This window comes from Misgurnus anguillicaudatus, chromosome 5 (assembly GCF_027580225.2).
Source record: "Misgurnus anguillicaudatus chromosome 5, ASM2758022v2, whole genome shotgun sequence".
Classification (NCBI taxonomy): domain Eukaryota; kingdom Metazoa; phylum Chordata; class Actinopteri; order Cypriniformes; family Cobitidae; genus Misgurnus; species Misgurnus anguillicaudatus.
Window position 1 is genome coordinate 34,698,375 of NC_073341.2, and position 27,392 is coordinate 34,725,766.

General features: G+C 36.4%; 1 protein-coding gene across 4 annotated transcripts in view; it reads left to right on the forward strand.

Moving 5' to 3' along the window:
- The first annotated feature begins 373 nt into the window (after positions 1 to 373).
- Positions 374 to 27,392, forward strand: part of rapgef1a (Rap guanine nucleotide exchange factor (GEF) 1a) — a 41,172-nt gene continuing 14,153 nt past the window's right edge. Inside the window, exons 1-11 of one of the 4 annotated variants that reach the window (XM_055168038.2) lie at positions 374 to 585; positions 6,033 to 6,178; positions 6,321 to 6,499; positions 8,826 to 8,982; positions 9,481 to 9,569; positions 9,797 to 9,949; positions 14,107 to 14,227; positions 16,411 to 16,591; positions 16,850 to 17,224; positions 21,277 to 21,473; positions 23,570 to 23,734. In XM_055168038.2, coding sequence (XP_055024013.2) covers positions 558 to 585; positions 6,033 to 6,178; positions 6,321 to 6,499; positions 8,826 to 8,982; positions 9,481 to 9,569; positions 9,797 to 9,949; positions 14,107 to 14,227; positions 16,411 to 16,591; positions 16,850 to 17,224; positions 21,277 to 21,473; positions 23,570 to 23,734 — 1,791 coding nt within the window. In that variant the 5' untranslated portion in view covers positions 374 to 557. The remainder of the gene's footprint in view (positions 586 to 6,032; positions 6,179 to 6,320; positions 6,500 to 8,825; positions 8,983 to 9,480; positions 9,570 to 9,796; positions 9,950 to 14,106; positions 14,228 to 16,410; positions 16,592 to 16,849; positions 17,225 to 21,276; positions 21,474 to 23,569; positions 23,735 to 27,392) is intronic. The other 3 variants (XM_055168039.2, XM_055168040.2, XM_055168041.2) reach the window with 3 other exon arrangements.

Below are 27,392 nucleotides of genomic sequence, written 5' to 3' on the forward strand. Positions count from 1 at the left end.
AAAAATATATTTTATCATATCATAATCAGACAAATGTGGCGGCATTAGTCCATATTAATGTGTTTTCTTTTTATATGTTTTTTTTTTATAATATTAGTGTATTTAGAGTATATAAATTGCTGGTTCTTGGATCCATAAGCTGTAATGTATCATACTTGACGCATGATGGCGATATTTCTGTAAAAATCACACCTATCACTATCATTATTAACTGCTGCCTTGTGTGTGTTTGTATAAATGTACTGTGTATATGTCATGTATATGTGTATATTATGCATGTGTGAATATATAAATAATTTGTGTGCATGTAGGTGAATATGTGTACAGTACAGTATATAGTATACAGGCCGATGCATATACTGAATGTGTGTGTGGATGGAGGAGGCAGACACACAAACACACACACACACGCGCGCTCTCAGACAGAGAGCGAGAGAGCGCAGCAGCAGCAACACTGCACTGACCGGTCTGTCTGTCTCGTGAAGATGCTAAAGTAACGGCGACAGACCAGCACATTTGGCTTGTTTATCTCGAGCAGCTCACTCACTGCCTCCACCATGTCTGGAAAAATAGACAGTAAACAAGGTAAGACTTAATATTTTTATATATTTATAATTAATCTGAGGCTGCTGAACTTCAGTTAGCCGTGTTAGCGTTAGCATCAGACGGGTTCAAGGCCACCGACACAATCATAGCGTCTTATCTTTATTTATTTCATTGCCTAAACACGCCCTATACGAAGTGTACAGCATATGATAGTGTTATTAAACGTATTTATAAGACGTTATGATATTTATTTGGACACGAATAATGCTCGGACGTCTGTGGCTGGGTGTGGACAGATTTGCTAGCTCTGTTGTGGACTTGTAGCTGACTGACACTTCTCTGTTTTGTCATTTTATAATTATGTCATTTTGTAATGTTGAACGTTGCTGTCTTTTGTGTCAATGTTGTGTTGACGTGCTTTGTCTTTTTTGTGTTATATGGTGTGTTATGTGTTGAATGGTCTAGACAGGTGTGTGTATTTGAACATCCTGTCATCTATTATGATTTTTCTGTGTAAAATACTAGCATATGTCTTCTATCAAGTGGTAGTTTTCACATTTAGCCTCACATTTACTGATGTAATATACTATATATATATATATATATATATATATATATATATATATATATATATATATATATATATATATATATATATATATATATATATATATATATAAAACATTTAGAGAGAGATCTAAAATCATTCACTAAATATACAAAATTTAACTCATACCTACGATTTTGAAATTTGGGTGACAATTAATAAATTGTGACAATTATGACGATTTATTGCCAGTTTTAGGACTTTGACGATTGTCTGTTTTATTGCTTTGACATTTAATTTTCATACATTTTTTTGTTTGTTCGTGAAATTATTTTTACACATTTTTGTGATTATTTAAATAAAAATGTTTGCAAGGTTTTAGTGATGCACCGATGTATCGCCACCGATATTTATCGGCCGATTTTTTATGAATTTGAAACCATCGGCATATCGGCAATGGCACGAGAAAGGCCGATACCGATTGTTTATTAATTAACTGCATAAAGAAATCCATTATATGTAAAAAATGAGTTAATGTTGTTAATAAAATAAATGCTGAGTAGCAAAAACCACCTTTGAAGGCTGTCATGCTGTCTTATTATATTTGTTTTAGCTTAATTTGTGCCTCTCTTATTATGTTGGTCAGTTGAATGTTAATTAGATTCAATCCATGTTCAGTAAAAATAATTTGATGCAGAAATAAACTAGCTAATAGACCAACTGTATAGTATTGTATACAAGTGATTAATATCGGCATTGGTATCGGCCAGAAGTTGTCTGTTCAATCGGAATCGGTATCGGCCCAAAAAAATCCTATCGGTGCATCCCTACAAGGTTTACCTGCCAGTAAATATATGAATACACATAACACATATTTAAAATAATTATTTAATGAATATATCTTTCAAAAACTGAAAATTCTTCATTAGAAATAAACACAATAAAGTGTATAAAAATAAAAATAAACTGACTATAGACGGTTTCAGCAGTAACAACACAAACAACCGTCTGTCGTGGTCTGCACGTAACTTCCGGTAAACTCCGCTAAGAATAAATAACAACAAAGTTCTTTAAACGTAGTTTATTTATATAACAAGCAAAAAAACAACACATAGATTACCTAGGAAACCAAATAATTTGTTATTTTCGACAAGGCATTTATTCAAGAGATTAGTTTAGCAACTAGTCAGACCATTAAAAAAAAAACGAAACCGGAAGTGAAGTTCGGATCCAGACGTGTATCGCGTCAGCGCACGTGTGTCTGATGAAGCCGTCTATACAAGAACAGGACATATTGACCAAATGTCTGTAGTGGCTGCAAAAAATTTAATTCCTTACAGTCCTTAAGAATAGCATCCTTCACTTTCCTAAATTTGGAATTGCTGTTTTGGAAATGTACGTTTTACCGGGCAATTCATAGTACGTATTAAGTTTTGCAGCATTTCTTTAAATGCTGCTAAATGGTTTGGCAATATGTAACGCTTTACACTGTCAGTTAAGGAGCGTCATCTGATACTGTCTCGTTTATAAAGGCGCTGCAGCTCCCCCTTGTGTTTTTAAAGAGATGTGCAATCATTGCGGTGATCTGAAATCATCGCGATGAGGTCAAACAATCGCGATGAGGTCAAACAATCGCGATGAGACGATTATTTAATCGTTGTGACAGCCCTAATACCTACACAGATTTACAGAAATTGCCAAAATATACATAAGGCATTTCTACTGGACCATGACAAGCCATCACACATGTTATGTTATATTTTACTGTATAAAATATTATTATATGACTATTATATGATTCAGTGAATAAGGGGCTAGTAAAATAGTTGTGTAAATCACTTTTAGTCACTTTGTAAAGGATTTATAGTAAGTTCAGTTTAATGCAGCCTATTGATGTTCATTCGAGCTGAGACTGATATCAGATACAATATAATGTTAAAAGTATAGAGTCTAGACAATAATATAAAGGTATGGATGTAGTTGTATACATTGCACTATATGTACACAGTTTGAAACCAGTTTGCACTGATGCATGTCTAGATGAATAATGTATTAGTGCAGAAATAGAACTACAAAAGACTAATCAGTGGCATGAACAGGTTAATTTGTCTGTAAACTACACTATGTGGTTGCAGTCAGTCACTTCCCTCTTAATGGGTTTAATTCAGAGAAACTTGAATTGCTTGTGGGTGAGCGGTTCACATCTTGCCTTCAGCGTAGTGCTTCTTTTCTAGGTAGCCATTAAGTGTAGACATTATAGAGAAGAATGCTGGCCAGTGTGGTCTGCTTAGGAGGACACATCTTTGGTATTTTATTGAAAGCTTGTATTGTTATGCATTGCATTTTAATGTCAAGCAAGCAAAATCAGTGCAATATCAACTGCTACAGGTATCTGCAATGTCATGAGAGGAAGTTTTTAAAATATGTTTTTACCAGTAACTACCTTTATCAGTTTAATTACTGCAGCTTTATGCATTAATCTGTCCAGTGTATTAAGATTCTTAACTCCTTTCAACATCAAGGCCGCACGTTTGGTGGTGGTTCATTTCTTGCAATGCTTGGTGGAGGAAACTTGGGGTCAGGATGTGACCTGCATGAGGAAGGTTCTTAGAAGTTCAGGGCTGAGAAACAAGCCGGTTCAGCTGTTGCGGTCTGGTAGACTATCTCAGTTTCAGAGGAAATAAAAAAAGAGGATTTAAACTTGCGTACAGCACTTCCTACTTTATCAAGGGCCAAGAAGAGATAGGAATAACACACATTTTCTAAAAACGCAAACGCCTCCTGGTTTGCCCTGCTTTAAGACCGTCATTCAGCAAGTTGGCTGTCATGGGCAATTAAAGCTGTTCAGATTAATTATCTCATCACTATGAGATAGGAAAGATAAGTCTCTATTATCGCCAGCATCTTCTACTTACGCTTTATGTTTTCATTTGACACTTTTATCAAGTGCATTACAAAGTATACGTTTTTTTATCAGTATATGTGTTTCCTTGCCCATGACATATGCGCTGCTAACACTACCACTGAGCTGTAGAGAAGAATAGGTGTAAATGTAATAACTTTCTCTCCCTCCAGACACATATATGTCTGTTTACTGTATATGCCAAGTTACTCTTAAACATTACAAAATGTACAGCAGATATATCCATTGAAAATGTTTTTTGCTTATTGTTCAATAAAATGCTTTAGAATGAGCATACCACTCCCTTCCTTTCATGTTTTAACACAAGACATGAATGCTTTTATATCTGATATATGGTTGTCTTTTATTAACCTAAGGGCTAATTCACTCATGCCCAACTTTCAAAGCTAGCAGCCACGCCCCTTATGACACAGAATGTGTAACATATAGGTCACATTCTTAAAAACATACCTTTTAAAATCTTTTAAAAATAGATGTAATGCATATTTTTGACTTAGGAACAATGTGATTAAAACATTTTGTTTATTGAACAGCATTTCAGTACATTTGAATTTGATTTTTGAATTCCCCATTCAAAAAAATGTCAGGTGGTGCAACTACTCATTGTTAGATGTTTTAATGTACTCCCTGTGTCATACTTATTGTATGTTCATTTGATGCATTTAAGACTTAAATCCTGCAAATAGTCTGAAAGTGTAAAGCAACTTTACCATAAAAGTAGCATTTGAGAACTATACATTTAAAGGCAGGGTGCATGATCTCTGAAAGCCAGTGTTGATATGTGAAATCACATAAACAAACACGCCCCTACCCCAATAGAATCTGGATCTTCTTTTGATAGGCCCGCCCCACACATACGCAACCCAGGCAATGATGTCAGTTAGTAGACACGCCCCTTACTGCTGATTAGCTACAAGTGTGTTTTGGTACTCGCCCGACTCCCTTTTCCAAAGTGTTTTTCAAAAATCATGCACCCTTCCTTTAAGAACAATCTTTTTTTTTTATAAATAATAGCAAGTATAAACAACCTTGCATTTATTAACATTAAAATTATGATCTTATTGAAATTATTTAGCTTAATTTATAAAAATTTTTTTAGAGGTATTCATAGCAGTTGCACCCTTTGACTTTCTGGTTGCACCACCTGACCTCTGCAATTAATTTACATTTATCAGACTTCTACTTAGATGCTGATATAAGCTTTGGTTGTGACATTAAATTCATTAATATACTTTTTAAATACAATTATAATGTGTTTGATGTATATTATTTTTTCGTAGTTTTACATTGGTTGTACCACCTGACACAGAAAGTGTACAAACTTCATTTAGCCATAAAGACCACCTTGGTTTGTCTGGATGATGTGATATCCTGATTACTGTATACTAGTTAACTTCAAGTTCTTAATAAAAGACCTTGTGGTTGTACTACATGGACATTTGAGAACATCCAAATTTTTTGAATTATCCTAATATCCCAACAAGTACTGATATTTGTTAAATTTGTTGTTAGCCAAAGTATCTTATTTTAGATCATTTAAACACATTTTTAACAGTTGTTTATTAAGCTGCTAATTTGTACGGACAGTTGCCCAGCCTGCCATTTTAGGGGTTTGAGATGTAATAAGTTTTCATAGAATAATAAAGTGATGCATGTATTTTTATAATACATAATGCCACCTAGTGCTTCATTCTTCTGATGTTGGTAAAGCAAATCGTCCCTAAATGGTTTTGTTTTCGATGTTGTCATCACCAGAATTCCAGGATGGCACGCTCCAAAAGCACATTAAATCCCACAGAGACTAGTTTAAAGAGGTTTTCACCGTACATAGAGACCCGAGTGTCCTCTTGCGTGTATTCCTGAGAGGCAGACAAAAGTTGCTGTCTCACAGTGCAGTAAACTCCTGTCTGCATTTACTGAAGTCATGTAAATATTCATAAAGGATAGGAACTTTATCACACTTGATAGCTGAACAATCATCGTTTCGATTTGTTTGTGTTTTTTGTTTCTCTCTAGAATCCCAGCGTTCCCACTTGACATCCTTTACAATGAAACTAAAGGATAAATTCCACTCTCCAAAAATCAAAAGGACACCATCAAACAAAAAGTCCAAACCGCCGCCAGAACAACCCGTTAAGTCTCCAGAAAAGACCGTGACCAAGGTAAGAAAGTGCGTCGCCATAGACGTTTTTAATCTAACTACTGTTGTAGAAGTAGTCACACTTCAATGTTTGAAAACATCCATGTAGGTGTGAAAGCGAATAGAGATTGAGGTTTTAATGGTGTTTGTTTGGGTATGTTTAGAGTCTGAATCAACTAGATGAGCGTGAGAAAGAAGTGGTTAGTGCCTTGCGGTACTTCAAAACAATAATTGACAAAATGGTGTTGGACAAGAAGGTCCTGGAGATGCTTCCTGGTTCCGCAAGCAAAGTGTTGGAGGCCATCACGAACTTGGTTCATCTCGATAACAAGATATTGAGCAGGTGAATTACCTTTCCTCCAAAGTCACTTACTTTTACCAAAGATCTCAGTCTTTAAATCACTAAGACCTGCACATATAACATTTTGACACTCAAATTAACAGGTTATAGTATATGAGATGTATAGGAGATTATTCAAGATTATGTTTACAGCAGTATTTTGTAGGTTTGGGTTAAAATTTCATAACAATCCAGGGTTTGACATTATAGGGACATTCCACTTTTTTTGAAAATATGCTCATTTTCCAGTTCCCCTAGAGTTAAACATTTGAATCTTACCCTTTTGGAATCCATACAGCTGATCTCCAGGTCTGGCGCTAGCACTTTTAGCATAGCTTAGCACAATCCATTGAATCTGATTAGACCATTAGCATCGTGCTAAAAATAACCAAAGAGTAATATTTTTCCTATTTAAAGCTTGACTCTTCTGTAGTTACATTGTGTACTAAGACCGACAGAAAATTAAAAGTTGCAATTTTCTAGGCAGTTATGCTCGGTACTATACTTATTCTGGCGTAATAATCAATGACTTTGCTGCTGTAACATGGCTGCAGCAGGCGTAGTGATATTACGCAGTGCCGACAATCAGTGTTGGGTGTAACTAGTTACTAAGTAATTAGTTACTGTAATTTAATTACTTTTCCCTTGAAAAAGTAAAGTAAGGGATTACTCTTATTTTTCTTGTAATCTAATTACAGTTACTTCTGATGTAACTAAATACTATAATACAATAGTGGATTTAACATGGTTTTAGTTTACAATTTTCATTATAAACTGGTTGATTATTAGCATTGATATTAATGAGATGTTGGCTGTTTATTAATACTTAATAGCACATATTAATGCCTGATTCTGCAAAACCTTATTCTTCATCCTTAACCCTCCCCATTTCTACCAGTACTTAAAATGAACAACTTCTTTATTATTAATAAACAGTAGTTGGAGTATATTAAGGCAAAAGTAGTTAAAAGTTAGTTAATAGAGAGAATTGGACCCTAAAGTGGGACCAGAATAATTGATGTATTTTTATATATTATTTTTTCGAGCCATTTCAAGCCTATTCTTGTATCATGTACTAATATGATTTAGAAAGTAATTAGTAAGTAATTAAATACTTTCTGGAGAGAGTAATTTGTAAAGTAATGTAATTACATGATTGAAGATGTAATTAGTAACTAGTAATTAATTACTTTTTTTGAGTAACTTACCCAACACTGCCGACAATAGTCCCCTGCTATTGAAAGTAACCAAGGGGACTATTTTTCGGGCAGTGCGTAATATCAATACGCCTGCTGCAGCCATGTTACAGCAGCAAAGTCATTGATTATTACGCCAGTTTAAGTATAGTACCTAGCATAACTGCCTAGAAAATTGCAACTTTTAATTTTCTGTCGGTCTTAGTACACAATGTAACTACAGAAGAGTCAAGTTTTAAATCTGAAAAATATCGAAACCCTTTGGTTATTTTTTAGCACAATGGTCTGGTCAGATTCAATGGATTGTGCTAAGCTATGCTAAAAGTGCTAGCGCCAGCCCGGAGATCAGCTGAATCGATTCCAAAATGGTAAGATTCAAATGTTTAACTCTAGGTGAGCTGGAAAATTAGAATATTTTCAAAAAAAGTGGACTTCAAGTATTGTTATGTGAATGTCCTTTGGACAAGTAAATTTTGTTTATTCATTATCAAACTTGCCCAGAGACAAAAATGACCAAATTTCAGCCATGTCAATTTGGAAATACCTGATTAAAGCAGTTATTTTTTATAATTATAATTACGTTTCAGTTTTCCCCACAGATTCACAGTTTATTTCGGCACATCCGACGAGGGGAATAATGGGCAACTAATATGCGGTCAGGAAGGATGCAAAGCCACATGCACGTTACAAATATGCAATGCACATGTCCATGTTTGTGTGTGCGAGAAGTGGGTGGGTGGGCGTGGTGATGTGCACTGCATTTTTGTTTTTTTGTTTGCACATGGCTCCGCATCTGATAATGATCGAAAGTCTCTCAAGTACAGTCAGCGGAGAGACTGACGCCATGGTGTGTACAGAACCTGTAGTGAAAACCGCAATGTGCAAAAATCTTTAAATTAAAAAAGAAAGTAAAAATTATCTCTCACTTGCCCGTCCAAAACATTCACTTGTCCCGGACACGCGGACAATGTCGAGCCCTGACAATCTAATGTGTAATGATTCCAATGGCCAGCTTGAGATAACTGCAGTGAGAAAAAGGCGAAAGTTTTTTCTTTTTTGTAGCTTTTGATGTCTTGACCTTCGCGTTATTACTGTATAATATTTAGATGAATTCTTCATCCATCTGTTCCCAGTTCAAAAGTGTCGTCCTGTCTAAGTGAACTCTATCAGAGTTTAGCAAACCTCATTGGCTGGTCGGACAAGGTGATGCTGGAGGGCGTGAACTTGGAGGATAAAGAAACAATCACAACCGCCACCAATATGATCAAAGCAGTGTTGGATGGTGTAAAGGTATTGTTCATAAGCATATGAATATATAGGAATAATGCTTAAAGCTATGGTATGATTTTTAGGTTCAATGTTAAAATGTTTTTATCCCAGTTTAAAATTCATCTATAATAAGTCTGATTTGGCAAATACTGTGGTGCTATCAAAACATTTCTCTGTTGGTTTAAATGTCCCAAACAGCCCAACATTGGCTCAACCAATGGCATGAGTTGTGTCTGTTTAGACATGGGATTGTGTTTGCTCAGCAAAGCTTGTGTTTCAGTTCTGTTTGGTCATGCTTGTGCTTTTTAAATGACACACTTTTCCTTTAAATACGTCTGGCAGAATTAATCCTCATTTGTGTTTAACATTCAGCTGAACTTTGTTGCGGCTTGTTTTGTTATGTTTGACATCTTCATGTACTCTCCACACATATTTCTGCTGTATTGTATGTAGTCATAGGTTTTGTTTTGAGTCGATAGCGTTGTGTGCAGAGATGACTCTGCCTGTGGTTTCCTGTAGGAGCTTGTTAAAGTCGCCATCGAGAAGCAGGAACACCCCTCGCCCACGACGCCCATCAAAACTCTGCCTCCAGTCACCAGTCCACAGCGGTAATTGAAAAAGCTTTTTGTGAAATAGTTCTTGCCCTTCAGAAAGATTTCTACTAAGTGACAACTTAAAAGGTACAGTATTATGAAATACCAACTGCAGCATGCCCATTTGGTTGCTTTAGGGGGTATAGTTTTTTTTTTGAGATCTCAACCTGCAGTATGTAGTTTGTGTGTTGTTTGTCAACACTAAAGTACCACGTCATTAATTTTGACCTCTATACTGCCAGTGTTCCAGATCCTCCTGTGATTGAGACGAAGGTAAATGTCGTGAATGATGCCCCTGAGACTACAGAAGTCCCAAATAAAATCCCAGAAGAGGAAGTGGCCCCTCCTAAACCCCCTAAACCCCCTCTACCTGGACTCAAAGTGCCTGAACACTGGTATGAAAAGCTTCCTATGTCTGTGTTTTAAAATCTAGTGAGCTGTTTGCTGCAGTGCATTATGGGATTGTATTATATGCAAAAGAATACATGCAGTGCTACTTTAAAGTTTGCATTAACAGCATGTCTATGATGCTTTAAAATGCAGCCTTTGTAGGTCACTCACTAAGTCAAATCTTCATGGTCTGCAAAAGATGTTTAGTTTATTTAGTTTTCAAGATTTATAGAGTGAAACAAAACACAAGTACATGTATAGAAAAGTTTAAGAGATAAAAAAAAGATGTGGGTCGAGTTATCATGTTGTATCATCTGTTATCTGGGTTACATGCAGTAAACATCTGGGTATCTTAAGTGATCTGTTTTGAAGCTGTGTATGGTTAAGGTGTTGGGCTCGCAAAGCCCCATCACTTTCTGATTGTTCGCGGGAAGTCTAAAAGAAATTGTGTGAAAGATAGATATAAATAGAGGCGTACTCGAGAACTCTGGTCTTTGTACGGTGCAGCAGCACGGGGCTCGGCTTCCTCTGCCTGAGTGTCATTGACAAACGGGCTGTTTTCTGAGAAATGAGCTCGGCTCTTTTCTAAATACAGAGATGTAAAGAGAAGAGAGAGGGAAGTCTAGACGAATAAGGATTAAGCTGTGTCGATGGCATAAAAGATCATTACGTTGATTCATCTGCTTCAAGCTCAACAACAAGACCATGGGGTGGTTTCCCGGACCGGGTTTATGATAGTCCCAGACTAAAATGCACGCTTGAGCTGCCTTCATTTAAAAACATCTTGCATTGACATATCTTAACATACATCAATGCCATTGTTTTGTTTCACAATGCATATCAGTAATGTTTTTTGTAAGATATGCTTGTAAAAACTACTTAAAGGTGCAGTGTGTAATTTTTAGAAGGATCTCTTGACAGAAATGCAAAATAATTTACAAAACTATATTATCAGGGGTGTATAAAGACCTTTCATAATGAATCATTATGTTTTTATTACCACAAAATGAGACATTTTTATCTACGTACACCGATGGTCCCCTAACATGTAATTCGCCATTTTGTGCCACCATGTTTTTTCAGAAGCCCTTAATGGACAAACTTTTTTTTCTAAGTTGTCTCCGTAGATGACATGTTTGTTAGCTCCTCTATGCGTTTTAAAAGCGAGTGGTGAGCAGTGAACGGAGCCATTGGTTGCAATTCGCAACCTCACCACTAGATACCGCTAAAATTTACACACTGCACCTTTAATGGATTACTCCACTTTCATAACCATAAAATCCTGATAATTTACTCACCCCCATGTCATCCAAGTTGTTTATGTCTTTATTTGTTCAGTCGAGAAGAAATTAAGTTTTTTGAGGAAAACATTCCAGGATATTTCTCAATTTAATAGACTTTATCGGACCCCAACAGGTTACAGTTTCAATGCAGTTTAAAATTGCAGTTTCAATGCAGCTTCAAACAGCTCGAAACGGTCCCAAACGAGGCATAAGGGTCTTATCTAGCGAAATGATTGTCATTTTTGACAAGAAAAATACAAATAAGTACTTGTAAACCACAACTTCTCGTCTTGCACTAGCTGTGTGACCTTACATATTTTTCTAAGCACGTCGAAAGATCGCGTGTCACTTGAAATGCACATTTGCATACCATTTTAAACCATAAACTGACACATTAATCAGTATCATTTCACATACACCAATGTCAGAACAGTCCCCCGATTAAACATTGGGGCGGTAGTTTTGCATACGTCATGCTTGACCTTTCTAAGTGCTTATGCATGCGTGAGGTCGCGCTGGCACGTCACACTGTTAGTGCAAGACGAGAAGTTATGGTTTAAAAGTGCATATCTTTATTTTCCTTTCCGAAAATGACAATCGTTTCACTAGACAAGACCCTTATACCTCGTTTAGGATTGTTTAGAGTCCTTTGAAACTGCGATTTTAAACCGCATTGAAACTGTAAACTGTTGAGGTCCGATAAAGTCTATTTAATTGAGAAAAATCCTGTAATGTTTTCCTCAAAAACATAATTTCTTCTCGATTGAACAAAGAAAGACATCAACATTTTGGAAGACATGGGGGAAGTAAATTATTGTGATTTCGTTTTATTAAAGTGGTTTCCCAGAAAGGGCTTAAACCTAGTCCCAGACTAACGTAAATGTTAGTTTTATCTTGATTGAAAACAACTTGCTCCGACATATCTTAAAATATATCAGTGTGAGTGTTGTGCCTGAAAATGCACACCAGTAATGTTTTTTTTATAAATTATGCTTTTAAAAATGACTTAAATATCCTAATTGAACTAAAGCCTAGTTCTGGATTAATCTAAACCCTGCCATGTGTTTCAGCTGGGACATTTCGGTTAGAGAGTTGGTCTGTTTATTGACTATCTTGGCAGGTTTTTAGCATATGTTTGATCCTGATTGTGAAATCCAGACTTATGTTTCATAATCTAATTATGATATTAAGAGCGTCAAAGTGTGATTTCAATCATTTTCACATTGATTTCAATCTTTGACATGATCTTACTCGATCAATATTAAAGATATCAAGGTTATATTTTCACTGAATGTTCTTTACATTATGTAGTAGGTGTGCACCGATAAATGCCGATATACATTAATAATATGTGGCCGATAACTATTCTGAATCGCACAGCCAATATTTATTCACAGCTATTTCATGTACTACGGCTTTTGATCAGTACGTCCTTATCGATCTGAAATCACTTTTAGTTTGAGTCGTTTATAACATGCATTTGAAAAAACAACACTCGTCAAACATAATCATTGTACACTTTCTTTATTATTATGAAAATACATGAAAAGGTTTGAAGAACAGCAATATAAATATATCTTTAAGACATTTCCTGGAGCTGCGTGTCATAGCTGCGTGTGTAATGGTTTTTCGTCTGCAGCGCATATTGAATTTTTGGACGAAAAATTGACAAAAGCTCACTGGGTCACATATTTTAAAATAATTTGTTAATGCTGTCGCAAACCCTAACATTCATTGTCACTCTTATGGTGATAGAAAGCAATATGGGATTATTTTTTTTAGTACCACAAAGAGACGACTTTGATGAATGTTTTTAGCGCAAAGACCAGATGAATCAGTAGTGAAATTCAAGGTTGACTCTCTTAATTATCAGTTTTAAACAATTTGGTTACTTAGTTGTTACAGCCCTAATATCCCAGAAGTCCTTTGAAGCTCAGTTAGGTCACAGAAATGGCATGTGGATGCTTTCGTGGCCAACAATTACTCAGCTCACAGCTGTAAAGACGTCTCATCTTTTTACCGGCAGCTCTGCGTTACTTTAAAGGGGACATTTCACAAGTCTTTTTAAAGATATAAAACAAATCTGTGGTTTTCCCCGAGTACGTATGTGAAGTTTTTGCTCAAAATACCATATAGATATTTATTATAGCATTTTAAAATTGCCACTTTATAGGTGTGAGCAAAAATGTGCCGTTTTGGGTATGTCCTTTTAAATGCAATTGAAGTGATGAAATAAAAAAACGATTTAGTGCAGATTAGGGGACGGAATTATAAGATCCCCCTTCTGACATCACAAGAGGAGCCAAATTTTAATGACCTATTTTTTCACATGCTTACAGAGAATGGTTTACCAAAACTTAGTTACTGGGTTGATCTTTTTCACATTTTCACATTAGAAGCACAGTGGACCCAATTATAACACTTACACATAAAGTCAAATTTTAATGATATGTCCCCTTATAAATCAATCACCCTCTTTAAACAAATAACCCTACAACAGGTGTTTTCGTAGTTTCGTAGCAAGAAATCTCTTTTCAAACCTCATTTCTGGTAAAACAAATTAATACTAAAGACCTGTTTGATCTTGCAATGTAGTCATAATTTAATTTAGATAGATAATCTGTATTAGTAAATGTCAGCCAAAAATACCCTGCTTTATCAATGAGTCAGTTAGTCTCTGCTCCGTAACTGAACTGTTAACCAAACAAACCAGATTGTTTGATTTATAGAGTTGTGGTCTGTAGATTTGTTTTGCAGAAAGTGCAGCTGTAGTCTTGGGATTGCTTGCATATTTTTATTACTCCGTATGTGTCTGTGAATTGTTTGACTTATTCACTTTGCAATTTGACAATGCAATGACCATTGCGCTCCTCTTGCAGTCCACCAGCGCTTCCTCCAAAGAAGCGTCAGTCTGCCCCGTCTCCCACGAGGATCGCTGTCGTAGCGCCGATGAGCCGCACTATAAGTGGATCGAGTCTTCCTATTGGCATCTGTCGACAGGTGAGATAGACACAGAGAAACCAACTGTTTAACAACAGTGATGTACAATGTTAAAGTCTTCCCTAAAATTGTACTTTTTTAATATCATTGCAAGTTACATCACCATGGCTGGATTTACATAACAGCAGGATATGGTCGTCAGTCCTGTTTTAGATGCTTGCTATGTTGCATTCACACACAATGTCGATGCAAATGGTAGTGATAACTGCTTTTGGTAACTAAATTGACATTATTTAAAGTGAGTTTAGTAAATCAGTGCTGTGTAAACAGATCTGTGGATGCCAGTTATGTGATAGCATGCATCTGTTGCAGTTGTTGATTTAGTGAACAAAATATGAGCTTTATTTTATCTTTTTAATGTTTTGCATTAGTTTTTATTTTTATATTTTTATGTTAGTTTAATAATTAGTAATTTTGCGATGAGGATTTGTCATTTTATTATTTCTTTATAAATTTAAAGCTCACATAACCAGAGGTGTATTTTACTTAAGTATTTTAGTTACTTTTTCTAAGCATCTGTGCTTTATCAGAGTGTTTGTCTAGGGAAAAAAATTACTTTACTTTACTAAAAAATGTTCACTACATTCTAAAGCATAGAATCATACTGTGTATTGCTTTAATATTGCATATTGATTTAAACCCAATTACATAAATATTGTGTACTTTTACTTTTTAAGTAGAAGCACGAAAAGTACTTTTTACTTAAGTAAAAGTAAAAAATGTACTAGATGTTTAATGTACTTAAATATTAAATATAAACCAAAAACCTGAAAATATGAAATGTAGTGGAGTAAAAATTTTGATAATATGCTTTGGAATGTAGTTTTTCCACAGAAAAACACTGATTCAATACAAAGACTTGAAAATTTACTTTTATGTAGAAAGTAAAAATACTTAAGTACTATACACCTCTGCACATAACACACGCTGTTTCAGCATTTCTGATGTTAATCTGGAGTACCTATGGAGTAGTATTACATCCTTTATATCTCCTTTATAGTCTTTATTTAAATCAGATTTTTAAAAGAAAGATTAGCTTTACCGATTCTTTCTAATAACGTACGAAAAAATGAAGGAGGAGGAGTTACTACCGCGGGAAGAGCGAGTACGAGTCATGCAACACTATAAAACACTGTTTAATTTATGATTCACGTCGGAGCCTATGGTGTAGTTGGCAAGTGCTCCGACATGTGGTGCAGACGCACTTTTGGACAACTCGGAGGACCAATAGTCTTGATGATCCACCCGGAAAAAAAAAAACCCTCCGCAATACCTTTAAACAAAGCTGTCGCGTGATGTGATGTTTGTAAGTTCTAGCGTCTCCCGCTGATTGACGGGTGGGCGGGGTTTTCTGGGGGAAGTGCCAATAAAAAGAAGTAAAACGTATAGAAACCCCTGAAACGTTAGCTGGACCCGTATTCGAAAAAAACTTTCCGAAACTTGTACGCACCCTGGCGAAGTGCATTCTGCACAGAAATACTATATATTTTTTGACACTTTGCCTACATTTAGCATGAGGAAACAACTCTATAACTGTGTTAAAAAAGTCAGAATGCATGAAGTACCATTGAACCACCCGATTAACAAGTATTGCTATTTTAAGTTCAATTTATTTTTTGCAGTTTAAGTTTTTAAGTTTTAGTTCCTCTGCTTAAACTTACATTTTATTTTACTTTTTTATATTAATATTTAGGCCTATATTTTAATTCTCAGAGATTTTTTAAAAAGTTTATCTTTATTTTGTGATAATAAAGCGTTATTATCCAAGCTTTTGTACTGTGAAAGCTTAAAATGTTGTCAGTAACTTGAACAACTAGCAATCTAGGGCATTTCATACAGTACGTGCAAGTTGCGAGTGTCTAGTTTATTTTCAATAGGAGACATGGTTTCACAGGTGAAGCACAGGCGGTCCGAACACGGTGATCTCGTGCACCCAAAATCCTGCCCTTTCCACGTGACTGCTCTTCATAGCAGACGCTGCTGAATATAAAATATTTGCACTAAATGCTGCACAGAATGACACAGATTTCCGTCACTTTCCACATACCATTACACTTCTATTTTATTTTAAAATAATAGATAAATGTGGATCTGAGCTGATGTCTGGTGCTGGTATCATGTTTTTTATTTGTTGGCAAAGATAAGTTGATCTTGAGTGTAAAGTTTTTTATCTTTGTCACCAGGAATATGAGGCAGAAGCTTTACAGAGACGGTTTTCCGGCGGCAGTCAATCTTATGGCGGGGAGTCTCCACGACTCTCCCCCTGCGGCAGTATCGGAGGACTGAGCAAGTCGGACGAGCAGCTTTCATCATTGGAGCAGGACAGTGGACAATGTTCTCGTAACACCAGCTGTGAAACTCTGGGTGAGACACAGCGTTTAGATAATTTACTTTTTAATATTACATTTAAGATCAATGTTGGAGAAGCTACATTGAAACTGTAGATTATCAATCTTACTCACATCACACTTAAAGAGCTACTCAGTTTTAAACCGCTTTGCTGCTGTCACTTAAGCAGTAGTTATTTCCCAGCAATGCACAATGGTTTAATGTGTTTGCATTTTATCTACTGACTTCCTAAACGATATTTACTGACTTCTGTTTTGTCGTTCTGTTATTCAGACACAGCAGAAAGCTACGACCCCGACTATGACTTCCTCCATCAGGATCTGTCGAGCGTCGACCAGATTCCCAACGCACATACAGGGGGTTGTCTAAGCCCTCTCCCAGAGTCCCACCATGAATCTTCATTCCCTGTCCAATCGATGCCACCCGCTCTCCCTAAAAAGGAGCGTCGGACCCCTCTGCCTCCTGTGGAACGACTTCACTCTCAATACGACAACGTTCCAGATGAGGAGATGCCAACCCCACCCTTCCCACTCTTTGCATCCATGCCACCCTCGAACTCTGGAGTATATATGTCAAACTTCAGCCCTGCCGAAAACACTCATATTCCCCAAAGTCCCCCACCCCTGCCGGAGAAGAAGAGTCGGCATAGTAAGTAAATTCAAGGAATCTAAATGTGTTGTTTATAATGCTGCAAATAGCAGAAGTGTATATATCACACCATGCATGGCGGTCACATTTGTTCTCACTGGTCGAAACCGAAAGTATTTAATATGCACAATGAAAATGAGGATTTAAAATTTGCATTGAAGAGAACATTTTTAGGATTAAGATTTTAAACAAAATATTGTATGACTTTCAAAAAGTTTTAAAGCAAACGTGTCTCATTGATGAACAGCATAAAGAATGTAATTTGCAAAGTCAAGGAGTGAGTGGTTGACGTATTAAAATTAACAATGCCAGAATTTTTATTTTTGCGTGAACAGTGAACGTTTCAAAAGTAAGACAGAAAAATTCAAATAAAGCAATGCTCTGTCTATTCTCAGATTTATAGGGTCACATTTACAATCCTAAAGTATTTTGTAGCTACATTTCATTTTCACAAAGAAATCGTAAAAGCCACAGCTTTACTAGTTCTCCGCCGACTAATCTGTTTGCACAATCACTAAAATCCTTGCATGATACGTGTGACTTGTGATGCAAAGGAGCAAAGGCAGTTTTTCACTGTAAAGCCCCTCAGTGGCGGGCAGGGGTGGGGAAACGGTGATGTCAGATTCAATCTGAGGTCAGATGGAATAATGGCTTTGTTGGAGATATCGCTGGTTGAATAGAGCCAAGGCCTCGCCCAAGCCGAGAGGAAATGAGCTTGTGCTGAAAGACTGTTTTTTGGAGGGGAGGGGTGTTTGAATTTTGTCATACTTGGATGGGGGCTGTGTCTCTTAACATAAAAGTTCATGGGGAGGCCAAACAAAGATGCTGATGTTGTCTGTAGTCAGAATTACTCTAATTTATGGCAGCGCAATACAAAAAAAATTTGATATGCGAGTATACAAGTTTCTAAATAATGCTATCTGGAGATACGATAACGTAAGGAATAATTGACGACGGGCCATTGAATTACCATATTTTCCGGAGTATAAGTCGCATAAGTCAAAAAAATGCATCACGAAGAGGAAAAAAACATATATAAGTTGCACTGGACTATAAGTCGCATTTATTTAGAAAATTATTATTCTTTTGGGCGGCATTTTGTTCAAGTCTTTCTCCATTATCTTTAAGTTAATGTTTTAGTTAACAGTTTTTTCAGGGGTAGGCTACAGGAGCAACATATAGCGCTCTCTCGTGGCTGTAGACGGTAATGTTTTCCTTTGGTTCATGTTTGTTAGTATGAATTAATTTTGACATATAAGTCGCACCTGACTATACATTGCAGGACCAGCCAAACTACACCGTGTGCACAATTATAAGGCAAGTTGTATTTTTGAGGATTACTTTTGTTATTGTACAACTACAGTGCTCTTGGTCAATTCAAAATGTTAACAAACCCTCAAAACTGAACATTTAAGTAGTAAAAGTTTTGGCTTTCTTAAGAGAATATTTATATGTACACCATTATTAGGCAACTATTAGTGTGCAGAATTATTATGCAACTACATGAAAAACAAAGATTTTCCCATCTCACTTGTTTTTTTTCACCTGTTAAAGTAAGAATAATAAATAAACTATAAATTTACATATAAACATTTCTGAAAAAAAATAAAAATAAAACTCAGTGACCAATATAGCCACCTTTCTTTTCGATAACAGTCACAAGCCTTCCATTCACAGAGTCAGTCAGTTTCTTGATCTGGTCAGAATGTGATTGTGATGCATGTGATGCAAAATAATCAGTCTTTTTGAAAGATGCAGACTTTTGGCTGTACCACTGCTTGAAAAAAAGTGCGACTTATAGTCTTGAAAATATGGTATAAGAAAATAATGCACGCCCAAGGTGGCACAAGGCAGAGTGCCGTTACACCGCGGGTGTGCATCATTTTCGAATAATTCAAAGGACCAGAGTCAATTATTTCGCTTATGTCACTGTTATCAAAAACATTGCTCTGGTGCCTATTTTTAAGACATTTGACAAGTTAGGTGTGCGGTTATCGAAAAATAATGCATACCTGTGGAACATTTCTCAACTAATCAGAATACAACATTCACCAGACCCGTGGTATAAATGTTTTTAATTCATTTGAATTCTATTAAAATATATTTAGTGATATGCACACTTGCCATAATTGTGGTATATTGTGTAGCCCTGCTGTCATTGTATTTTAAAGGGACACTCCACTTTTTTGAAAATATGCTCATTTTCTAGCTCTCCAAGACATTTGATCCTTTTGGAATACACTCAGACGATCTCTGGGTCTAGCGCTAGCACTTTTAGCATAGCTTAGCATAATCCATTGAATCTGATTAGACCATTAGCATTGCGTCTAAAATAACCAAAGAGTTTCAATATTTTCCTATTTAAAACTAGACTCTTCTGTAGTTATATCATGTACTAAGACCGATGGAAAATTTAAATTTGTGTTTTCTAGGCAGATATGGCTAGGAACTATACTCTATTCTGGCGTAATAATCAAGGATTTTGCTGCCTTAACATGGCTGCAAGAGGCGCAGTGATTTGACGCAGCAGCCGAAAATAGTCCCCTTACTAGTAACTTTCAATAGCAGGGGACTATTTTTGGGCAGTCAATATCATAATATCAGATTCTGTGGATTGTGCTAAGCTATGCTAAAAGTGGTAGCGCCAGACCCAGAGATCAGCTGAATGGATTCCAAAACGTTAAGAATCAAATGTTTAACTGTAGGGGAGCTGGAAAATGAGCATATTTTCAAAAAAGTGGAGTGTCCCTTTAAAATAATATACCCACCCTGCTGTTGTTGTAAAACATTATAGTCTTTCTTAAAGGGATAGTTCACCCAAGAATTAAAATACATTTCTTAGTTTTGCTTATTACAAAGGAAGGTATTTGAAAGATTGTTTGTAACCAAGCACATATTAGGCACCATTAAAGGATTAGTCCATTTTCTTAAAAAAAAATCCAGATAATTTACTCACCACCATGTCATCCAAATGTTGATGTCTTATTTTCTTCAGTTGAGAAGAATTTATGTTTTTTTTTTGTTGAGGAAAACTTTCCAGGATTTTTCTAATTTTAATAGAATTTGATGGACCCCAACACGTAACAGATTTAATGCAGTTTAAAATTGCAGTTTCAACTGAGTTTCAAAGGACTCTAAATGATCAAAAACGAGGCATAAGGGTCTTATCTAGCGAAACGAATGTCATTTTTGACAAGAAAAATAAAAAATATGCAGTTTTGAACCACAGCTTCTCATCTATCTCAGGTCATGTGATGCGCCAGCGCGACCTCACGCAATACGTCATCACATTAAGAGGTCACGGATGACGAATGCGAAACTACACCCCAGTGTTTACAAGTGTGGAGAAAGAGGCCCGTTCCGACATTGTTGTATGTCGAATGATACTAATTAATGTCTTTGTGTCAGTTTATGGTTAAAAATGATTTCATATATGTAACACGTGACCTTTCCACGGCATTACGCAATTACGTGAGATCGCGCTGGTGCGTCACAGGACCACGAGAAGTTGTGGTTTAAAAGTGCATATTTTACATTTTTCTTGTCAAAAATGACAATTGTTTCGCTAGATAAGACCCTTATGCCTCGTTTGGGATCGTTTAGAGTCCTTTGAAACTGCAATTTTAAACTGCATTAACATGTTACTTGTTGGGGTCCATAAAAGTCCAGTAAAATGAGAAAAATCCTGAAATGTTGTCCTTAAAAAACTTAATTTCTTCTCGACTGAACAAAGAAAGACATCAACATTTTGGATGACATGGTGGTGAGTAAATTAACTGGATTTTTTTAAGAACATGGACTAATCGTTTAACTTAAAAAATTATAAATATGGTGCTCCAGATCTGTTTGTTTATTAACATTTTAAGCTTAAAAAATGACACAAAGTGTACATACAGTACTTCTGTGCATACTAACTAAACTCTAAACTCTGACCCTCCAAGGTCAAAGTTTATTCAGCAATACAGAATTCGGCAAATCTTGTGTGTGTTTGTTTTGCATTTGTGCACCTGTCAGGCTGTTGATTTGACCTCTTTCTCCATCATCGCTCACAGTCCTACAGTACATGCAGTTTATGGAGGATTACTCCGAACCGCTGCCTTCCGTCTTCTACCAGACGCCACAGAACGAAAGCATTTATGAGCAGCGCAATAGGAAACGCTTTCAGGAAGTGTACGGCATCAGCGACTCCTTAAGCAGCGGGGGCGAGCCACTCCCACCTCCGGCGCTGCCGCCCAAACAGAGACAGCTGGTGAGTGCTATATACATTCTCTATGTCTCTCATTCTCACCCTGCCCAGATGCTCTTTCAATGCATTTACTTCTCCTAACATTCTCCATTAATCATAACGGTATTGTATTTCCCATAGTGTTGAAGTGGCAGTTTTTACATCGATTCAATTGCGTGTGGCACGGCGTTTTATTAAAAGTCTGCTCAAGCGTTGCCCCCAGTGATTGATGATGTAGTGTGCTGGTTATTATTATTTGTTTTTCAATCTTACATCATTCAGTCACTTATTGTGTTGCACAAGCATGTCTCAGATTTATTTAGCTAAGGCTGCTGTCTTATTAGCCAATTTTCACAAAGGAATAGTTCAAATTAATCCTTGGATCCTTCAAGGTTTCAGATGGCTTCTTAACAGACATACTTGATTTAAAGGGGTACTATAATGGCTTTTAACAAAAGGGTTTTTTAAACTGGGGTCCAGGGAGCCCCAGGGGACCTCAGGGGTCTCCAACCTTTTTGTGAGCAAGGGCTACCACAATAGATAAAACAATCTGGAGGGCTACTTTTTTATATTGTCTACTCAAAACTTTTAGTTTTACTTGTTGATATGTTTTATCATTGTTTAAAATGTTAACATAGATAAAAAGCCAAATTTATATAAAACTATGTAATACATATATATTAAAAGTGAGGCTATTAATTAAGACACAATTCTTTGTAAAGCTGCTGCAGTACAAATACATTTGAATTAAAAATGTTTCAATAATGTATACAGGTTTATATATCTAGCTTTACGCTAAGTGTAGCCAATTATATATTTATATATGGGTGATTCTCACGAAAACTTGTAAAAAAAATGTAAAAATTGCTTAAATTTACTTTTTTTCCCACCAGACATTGAAAAACAAAGTCTGGAGTAAATGGGAACATTAATTTAAAAACTTTTACTTATCATTTAACACTTTTTGTAACATAATTAAAAAAATTAGTCCTAAAAAATCTCATTACCGCAACAGCCAGAAAACATCAACACTGACATATTTTCAAAATGACATGACAAACCTGAAAGAACATAATTTGGAGATTCTGCACATGCATTTAAAATCAAAGTATTATGCTTCTATTAATTAAATTAACATTTAAAAAGCATCTGTTGCGGTAATGATAATCAAAATGTCGTGTAAGCATACTGACAAGACAATATTTCAAATTAACTGTAAAAAAAAATGATCTTACCTGGTAGCCATCTTGAAGTAACTGGTCCATGTGCTTGGTCACTCAAAATCAAACTTTATTAAAATTCTGTATGTGTGCTTAAACTGTTCTCAAAAAGTGTTGCGGAGGATGAGAACATCAGGCATGGACATCATTTTCCTAATTTTTCTTCATTATTTTTATACATGAATATTCAGTAAATATTTTTTCTGTCATCTAAAGTAGTCTAGCAAAACATACATTTATTTTTTTTCTATATATTTTTGTGTTAATTTGATTAAATTACAACATAACGCATGTTCAAACACATTGCGGTAATGAGAATTTCAGCAGAAAATGAGATAAAATTTCCAATTATAAATTCTTATGTTGAAATCACACATTGTGTAAGGTAGAACACAGTATTGTGTTAATTCTGATGCTTTTTAATGTTACTATATTACACATTTTAAAGCTAAAATCATTAGTGCCGTGGTGTTTCAATGGTTTCGTGAGAATCACCCATATAGGGGGTACCCAACAAAACGTTCAAATTATTTGGGCGTCCATGGCGTTATAATGTTTGAAAACCCCTGGCTTACACATCTGAGATTAGAAATAGTAATAGTAGCTGAATAACATGCACATCCTGTCTATTATTAGTCTTATTCAGCGTCTTGTCATTTCCTTTTTTTGTTACCAAGATAGTATTAGCCAGCACAAACAGTCAGTAGATACAATCTTTGTCTATATACTTTAGAGTTTACATGTTACTTCCTCCTGGCACTAGAGTAGTTAAATCTACTCATATTTAATTGAACGTGACTAAAACGAGACTGTCCTCTGTTAAGCCCTCATCTACTCAGTAATCTACGCTCTGCATAAGCTTTTTTCACTTCCTTGCTACGCTTCTCTTTTTCCGCTTAGGCCTCCTCACACTCTGCATCTCCTTCCTCCTCCTCTTCCTCCTCTATTTCGTGCAACCTCCAGCAGTGTGCTTCCGGGCCGGGTCCCGGTGAGACAGAATCTGCTCTCAGCCTATCAGCATCTAACTCCTCTCTGAGTCGCCAGGGTTCCCTTCCTGTCCCCACGGTGAGTCCTGGCAGCGTTTTACTGACTAATGTCTTTTCAATCTATGACTTTCTCTTTTTGAACTAATAAAGGCACTTGTCCATCTTTGATATCTTTTTTAATGCTGACTAGTAGGGTTGGGCGGTATGACTGTATGTTCCGTTACCGTGAAATAAAATGTCAGACGTAACAGATTTACAAATATCCACATTTTTGTTGAATCTGTTAGCACAGTCGATCACACAACTACTTTTCCCATTTTAGACCGAGGGGCAACTTTCCGATGTCTCTGATGAAGGCAATACGGTAGTGACTTAAACTACAATTCATTGACTGGCTCCAATAGGGAGTCAATTCCCATAGACCTCCATTTTAAAATGCCCAACTTTACAGTAGAAAATAATGTTTACAGCCTGGTACAAAAATTTTTTTGGTCTATATAGCTAATTATGCCCCTCATGACAACTGTGAGGGGGGTGGATTTTTTTGTAACTCATCCGTTTAAATTATATTAAGCCTTAAGCCCGGGATACACTGCACGATTATTGGCTGTCCCAGACGAAAGATTGCCAACGTGAAACAATTGTCGCGATTTCTGTGATCGTGGCTTTTCATCGGTGGTCCTATGTCTTACAGTGAGAGAGGTTCAAAGACGGCTGTTTTCCTGGTCTTGCGTCCAAAGATAGCCTACGATTGTTTTCTGAAAGTGTCAGAAATTCGGCATGATCACCGCACAGTGTGTTTGCTGCTATGACCTGCGCACCGGTATTTGTTTACCACGAGCGCATGCTGGTGACGTTGCGCAACATGTGACGCTGCCGCCGAAGCTTCCGTGTCATCGTACAGTCTACATGCCTCTCGTAAGATAATGATATTATAGGAGGGCAAAAATCGTGCAGTGTATCCTTTAAAGTTCATAATTAAGGGCGTGGCCACTTGAGTGACGGTTGAGTAGCCACTGCTGTCACTAGAGTCAAGCTAGGGGGAGTGGTTGAGCAACCAGCCACCTCAGCATCACCCACATCCCACCTCTTTACCCGTTTTCCGATATCCGCGAGTGATGCGCGGCCAAGATGGCGATGGCAGACACAGCCTACTTTAAGCTTCAAAAACGAAAATCTTCAGAAACCTATCGGGTGATGTCACGGACATTAAGTCCTTTTTTACAGTCTATGTTTTAAATGTGTTTTTTATGCTATGCTAATGCTGTCGCTCAGACTTTTTGCCACTCAGTGGGCGTAATCGCAGTCAGTTTTACCAAAGGTGATGTCATGTGAGGTCTCTCTCTCTCTATCTCTCTCTCTCTCTCTCTCTCTCTGCTCATGCAGCAGCAGATAGACCTCGCGTGAGGTCTCTCGAGGGCGCACAAGGGGCTGTGTCGCCAAATAAAGAAAGTTCTTCTCGCACACAATGCTAATAGTTGTAAAGTTTTCTGAACTTTAACCAAGCTAGCTAAAACAAAACTGGTGTTTATATCAGTAACACGTGTGCTGCTTGAGCGATGTAGTTTGACACGCCATTTGCTCATAATACAAACATCTTTGATCAGAAAGACAAGAAAGAGACGCAAAGGTTAAGGTCTAATATAAAGTAAAGAGTGTCAAGACCTTAAAACAGACTTCATGGTCATCACATCAAAGCACCAGTCATATTTATAATATCTAGAGCTACATCTCTCATGTACAGGTATTTATCAAGTCTGTGGGTTTGTACATGTATTCATACCCGTTTATTTGACACATTGCCTATTTTTTATGTACTGTATGCATAAATACAAAATACAATGAATGCATACTATAGCTTCAATAGTTTTATCGTATTATTGTTTAAAATTGAATTGTCATTACAACCTTGTTTGATTACCGTGATTTTGAAAACTCATGGTAAATCCTGTCCAGCCAGAATCAGTTTGCCGCAGGCACGCACATGCAACATAGTTTTTTGCACAAGAAGGCATTTAAGGGTTATTGTATTGTATTCATTCACAGTATACTTATTAGACAGATTTATTTATTTTTTACCCCAGAAATAATTTCAGGGACATGAAATATTAAATTGTCATTTTCAAAAAATAAAACTTTTTTAAAAAATGTTTTCAGTGTGTGTATCAGTTCTTTTTGAACATTTCCATCTAATTTTAACAAAACCATGATAATATTAATAACCGTGATAACTTTGGTCACTATAATCATGATATGAAATGTTCATACCGTCCCATCCCTGATTCTGTCTATCAAGACTTAATCTGTTGTTATCTTCTGGGCATTTCAACTTTAAATTGCCCCAATTTTTAAAACTGGTGCATTTTGTTAAAAGCTATAGTGGCAAATTTCTGCAAATATTTATATCCCAAAAACAATATAAACTGAAAAACATATATAGCGTGAAATATAACGTTACCGTGAAATAAAATGATTCATTCCATGTAAGTGTATTTAGCTAATTTTTGGTGATACCGCCCACCCCTATTGACTAGCTAAAGTTGGGTTATAAATTAACTTTACCATAACCAGAATGCTTGAGGGATATATACACAGTATTGCCTTGCATTGCAATTGTAATTTTTAAACATTCACATCTTGCTTTGGAGAAGTAGGAGCGACATTGTTCCTGTAGCTTAGTTGGTAGAGCATTGCATTAGCAGCGCAAAACATATGAAGAGCTCAGATGCAAAATAAAGTGCGTCTGACATGTTTTTGTGTAAATTAGACAATTAATGGATTCTGCCAACAAACTGGTTTGTCAGAATGGCCTAAAGATGGGATTAAGCAGATTTGATGCAAAGGTATTTGATGAGCGACATTCGGTTAGCATCATTATCTCATTTTTGAAGGAGGTTGCACTTAGCGGCTTTTGTATCTAAGCTCCTCATCTACTGATAAAACGTATAGCATGTAATATAGCATAAGTCGCTTCGGATAAAAGCATCTTTGTGTAAATGTATGCAAACCCTGCTGATTGTGTAATTATTGATTTTGTGAAAACAGCTGCAAAAACTTTGTATAAGCGAATTGAATCACAAGCTTCCTGTAGTCTGCAGGCGACTAATAGTGTTACAGCCTCAATTAACAGTGTGGCTGACTTGTTAGGGTCGAGTGAAATCCTTCCTCGCGCTGATCTAAAGACTCGCAAGCGTATAAAACGCTGTGACCTTTTGAAAATCTCGGGTTGAACATGAATCACCCTGCGGGGCTCATCACGATCACCTGCTGTTGGGTGACAGAGCTGCTTGTTATGATTTTATGTCTGCTTAGCTGTGCCTTATGACTTTGTGCAATGCCTCTTTTTGGAAAAGTTAGTACACAAGTGACCTGTGTGACAGATTGCAGCACATATTATGCGGTAGGAGTGTAAATTGTGCAGTGATTTCACCAGACAGTAAAACCATAGTGTATTGATAAAATAAATGTATAATCGATTGTTATGACAATGTGGACTTATGCCGGTATTCGGTTTATTGTGATAATGAAGTAGCAAAAAAAAAGAGGTGCCGCAATAACATCATGTGCTGCGATAAAAGTCCTAGCAGTTAAAAATTGATACAGTCACATACCAATGACATACACAGTGTTTTGAAATATAATTGTGTTATCTGAGATCACTTGCCTCAGTGTAGATGTGACTGTAGGCCATTACTGGGTATTTTGTGCATAGGCGGAGTTTGGGGGGGCACTGCCCC